General features: G+C 30.7%; 1 protein-coding gene across 4 annotated transcripts in view; it reads left to right on the top strand.

The window, feature by feature from the left end:
• Positions 1 to 5,000, top strand: part of LOC119595111 — a 28,917-nt gene that overhangs the window by 12,425 nt on the left and 11,492 nt on the right. For 2 of the 4 annotated variants that reach the window (XM_037944480.1, XM_037944371.1), the window contains one exon: positions 3,598 to 3,651. The exons of the other annotated variants lie outside the window; for them this stretch is intronic. In XM_037944480.1, the coding sequence (XP_037800408.1) occupies positions 3,598 to 3,651 (54 nt within the window). The remainder of the gene's footprint in view (positions 1 to 3,597; positions 3,652 to 5,000) is intronic. 4 annotated transcript variants of the gene reach the window in all.

Raw genomic sequence — 5,000 nt, 5'->3', positions numbered from 1 at the left:
AATAGGTCCTTTCCTGTTCTCTATTCTGTGACTGTGTTCTCTCAGTTCTTATTTGTCTTCTGTCTTCTCTTTTCTATTCTCTTTTCTTCTATTCTCTTTTCTTCTTATCTCCAATTCATTTTCCAGTCTCTCCGTCTACTCTTCTCTTCTCTTGTCCACTTCCTTTTTCAGTCTCTCTCTCTCTCCTTCTCCCTTTCTCTTTGTAACACTCTATTGTCTACTCTATGCTGGTTTCATGCTTATTTTTTCAGTTATTATTATTTGTTTATTTATTTTATTTATTTATTTATTTTTTTTATGAGAATTACTGAGTCTTGTTTACTCTCCTGAGCGAGTCCTGAATTGCACCTCTATGGATATGCTTGCCATTAACCTTGCTGTGTCTTTTTGACTGCCAGACTAATAGGAATAGCATGGACTTTGGGATGTTTGGTTATTATATTTTTTATCTTAATTTTTTGTTATTACGTGTGCGAGATGCCAGTCACCAACTAACCTCGCTCGACCTCTGAAAGAATTGCAAGGCTTTTCTGTTCTCTTTTAAGGGAAAATGTATGTCATGTAATGATATTTTCCCCAGCATCATCATTATCATCATCAGCAGCATTATATAATCGATCTTATATGCATGTAGCATCATGGCTAAATTTGTTTGTCTTAGTTTTAGGATTTGCCTCATTTTTTAACTGTATTTTAATTTTTAAAGAGGCTTGTAAGTGAATAAAGAGCAATTTTCTATTTTTCAGTATTGGAGAAAATAGAAAATTGCATTAGTATTTTAATGAGGAGGTGATCTTGAGAAAAGTTTTTTGTGCGTTCTGTGATATCAATTTTTGAAGGATTGTTTTTCATATCATTGCCCATTTTTTCCATCCTCCTAAAAAAAATTTAAATCATTGAGTTTGTGTGGTCTAGACATTTTGTGCCATCAGACACGTTGAAAGGTTTACGTAGTGAAAAGTGTATAAAATCAAGGTAGTTTTTTGCGAATGAGACTGATTTTATTAATATCTTGATTTAACTTAACTGGTACATTGCCATCATGAAATTTGATTTATAATTAGTGCCTTTATATGTGCTTCACCTGTGGTATATAGTAATGAAGATGAATGAAGGCTCATCAGAACACATTTGATTTTCTCTTAGATTACTGGGATTTGAAAATCAGAGTGTAAGCATTTCTTTTACACCCTGATTGTGATTATATATATTTATTTATTTATTTATTTATTTACATATATATATATATATATATATTATATATATATATATATATATATATATATATATATATAATATATATATATAATATATTATATATATATATATAAATATATATATATATATATATATATATAATATATATATATATATAATATATATTATATATATATAATATATATATATATATATACATATTATATGTTATATTATATATGTATATTATATATATATATATATATATATATATATATATATATATATATGTATATATATATATTTATTATATCTACGTGTATATATATAAAGTAATAAAAAAAAAAAGAAAATGAGAAGAGAAGCTTTTTTCATAATTGAGATTATTTAGGTATGTCCAATTTAGCTTTTTTTTTTTTTTGTGGTAAAAGGTAGTTGGGGGGGGGGGGGGCAATTCTAATGTGGAATATGTGTGTTTAGGCTCCCTAGGTGACATTCCCATGTATAATTTAATTTGAGTGGCTAGGGCAGGACGCCTCTGAAATTGTACACTATTTTCTTCCATTATGTGTGAGAGCAGTATGTAGTGCTCTCGTTTCAGAAAAAGCTTTTCCACTGTATGATTTATGCCATAGCTCCACCCTCTCCACTTATGACATATGTTTCAGTTTACAGGTTAATTTATCAACCTGATAGCCATCGCCCCTTCCTCCCAAGGTTTTATCACTTTGTGTAGGATTGTTTTAATATTTTTTAATCTATTTTTGTTGCCTAAGCCTTGTTTCAGTTGAAAAGCCACATCAAAAAAATTATCGCCAAGCTTATAGTATGCGTGAAGTGAAGTTTGGTAGTAGGATATTTAAGCTTGAGTTTGGTAGGAATTGAGAATTGAGTTGTACGTAAATCCTTTGTTTAGAACCTAGTTTATTACACACTTTAGAGAGAGAGAAAAAGCTTTGTATGTTTAATATATATATGGTAGGGATATAATGTAGTTTCCCAGTGATACCCAAGTTCCAAAGTCGGAGGTCCATAACTTAGAGAAGACTTGTATGGATATATGATGTCATTTTATTGTAGTTGTAGTGATGAGTGAAAACAGAGGTTAGAAACGACAAGTATGATTAGCCAAAATTTTTGTTAGAAAGTCGAAATACAAAGCATTTTTCAAGTTCTTCAAAACGAAATGCCTTCTTCGTGATGTGTCCATCCTTCCCCTCCCCCCCTCTCCCTTTATTTTTTTTATTCTTTTTGCATACATATAAAACTTTCTAGGGAATTGTAATATGATTATAATGTACAGAAATCTGAAACATTGAAAATATTAATGTATGATTTTATTTTGGTAATTTGTTATCATCACTATTTTTGTTATTATTACTTAATCTTAATTTATATACTCGTTGTGTCATTTATTTGTTTATGTTTATTTATGTACTAATTTATTTATTTGAAGCACAGCATGCCATATCTTACATTTTAAAAGCCTTTTTTGTTTGCTGAACTAATGTCTTTTCCTGTATAGTGATGTAATGGCATGTTTATGTGAGTGCATATGTGTGTGAATGGTTTTGTTTGTATTGACCTGTGTATGAAGTAATTAGCAAGATAGACAGGTAGATATATTGATATATGTATTGGTTGATAACAGAGTGTGTGTGTGTGTGTGTGTGTGTGTGTGTGTGTGTGTGTGTGTGTGTGTGTGTGTGTGTGTGTGTGTGTGTGTGTGTGTGTGTGAGAGACAGTGCGAGTGTGTGAGAGAGAGAGAGAGGTGTATGTATGTGATGATGATGTGCTTATGTCTGTGCCTGTCTTTGTGTTTGGCTGAACTTGTCAGTATAATTGCATTTTTATTTTTCCCTCACTGTCTGCCTTTATATGAAGTTTGTATCCATTTGTTATGCAATCGGTATATAAGAGTTACCATGAGCTTGCAATGGAGAATGAAAGTATATCTGCAAAGATGAATTGAAGCATGAGTTTTCATATCGGTGAAAGGATTGTACGATGCATCAGCAGTGAGTTTGACTTGTAGAGGTTTGTGCATTTGACTGTAACAGTTGTCTGGAAGGTGTGAATAGGAATGCAGAGTTTGTAGATGTTGCCATTATAGAATTACTAAATTTTTGTGTAGTTTTTGTGGACCAGTTCTGTGTTCTGTGACTAAGCACTAGTCACATTAGGAGCAAGGTCTGAAGGTGACTTAAAACAATAATAATAATAATTAAAAAAGAAAATTGCTCTCAAGGAAGAAGAAGAAGAAGAAAAGCAGCAGCAGAGAAAAATAATAATAATGATAAGAATAATAACAATATTAAAATAGATAAAATACAAAACCTCAAATCTGCGTTGGAAACTGAACTGGTGTCCCTCTCTCTCTCTCTCTTTGCGTGACTTCAGATGAGGTTGATAGCGTGGCTCAGCTACTTGACCGGGGCAGGTGTGCAGCAGCAGGTAAAAAATAAAATAAAAAATACAGTAGCTTCCTCCACTGTTGTCAGTCCTTTTGACACCTAAGGTTTTGTCTGTACAGTTCTCTACACTCCTATATATATATATACATATATCTATATCTATATTTATATATATATACAATGCTGTTGCCTGTTTCACTGCTGCATTTCACTGTTGCTGCATTAGAAGTTCACCTTGTATATTGCACTGTGAGTTTGTGTGTGTGTGCGCGGGTGTCAGAGCGTGTTGTTTTTGTTGTACTTTTGTTATATTTATGTGCTTGCTTTTGTTGTATTTGTATATAGCTATGTGTTTCTCCTTATTTGTTATATTGTGTTAAGTATGTTCTGATGCATCTCCTAAGGAAGGTCATATATTTATTTGATGATCTTTATATATGTGAGTATATTTTCTTGTATGAGGGATTCATATGTGGATATTATTAAATTTTGTTTTACATTGAAAGAACATTTATACAGTTACTTGAAGATACTGTTTTGTATTTACAACTTCCAAAATGTTTCAAGTCAACACACCTACACGCACACACACGCGCACGCGCGCACACACACACACACACACACACACACACACACACACCACACACACACACACACACACACACACACACACACACACACACACATATGTATATATGTAGATGTATGCATGTAGGTACATATATATATATAATATATATATAATAATATATATATATATAATATATAATATATAATATAATATAATATTATATATATATATAATATATATACATATACATATACATATATATATATATATACATACATATATATATATATATATATATATATATATGTATGTATAATGTAAATACATACATATATGTATACATACTTGTATTTGTTTAGGAGTTAGTATTTGTAGAGTGCAAATTAAAAAAAATAAATAAAATTACAAGAATCGCTGATGAACTAGCCCCGTCATAGCCAACAGAACTTGTTTTTAAAAAAGGAGTTTGAAGAGAATTTATAAAAATTAATAAAGGAGTGAGAAAATTCAAAGAATGCAGTATCAGATAGATAGTGAAATAGTTTAAGTTTGCAGGAAACTTTGAAGGAAAAAGATGCAGCATATTTGACCACCTGGATAGATATATTTTGCTTAAGAAAATGAATAAATCAGTTTGCAACAAATAAGAAAAGTCTTTAATGTTAATGGACACACATGTTTTTTTGTGAAATGAACATTCAGTGGTCAAGTCTGCTCAATTATCTTTTTCTTTTCTTTTCTTTTTTCTTTTCTTTCTTGTACTCTGTGATTTACTGAATGTTGGTTCCTGATGCCTTTAATCATATAGAGAATAGTAC

Source organism: Penaeus monodon, chromosome 1 (genome assembly GCF_015228065.2).
Source record: "Penaeus monodon isolate SGIC_2016 chromosome 1, NSTDA_Pmon_1, whole genome shotgun sequence".
Lineage (NCBI taxonomy): Eukaryota > Metazoa > Arthropoda > Malacostraca > Decapoda > Penaeidae > Penaeus > Penaeus monodon.
This window is presented reverse-complemented; position numbering and strand designations above follow the sequence as displayed.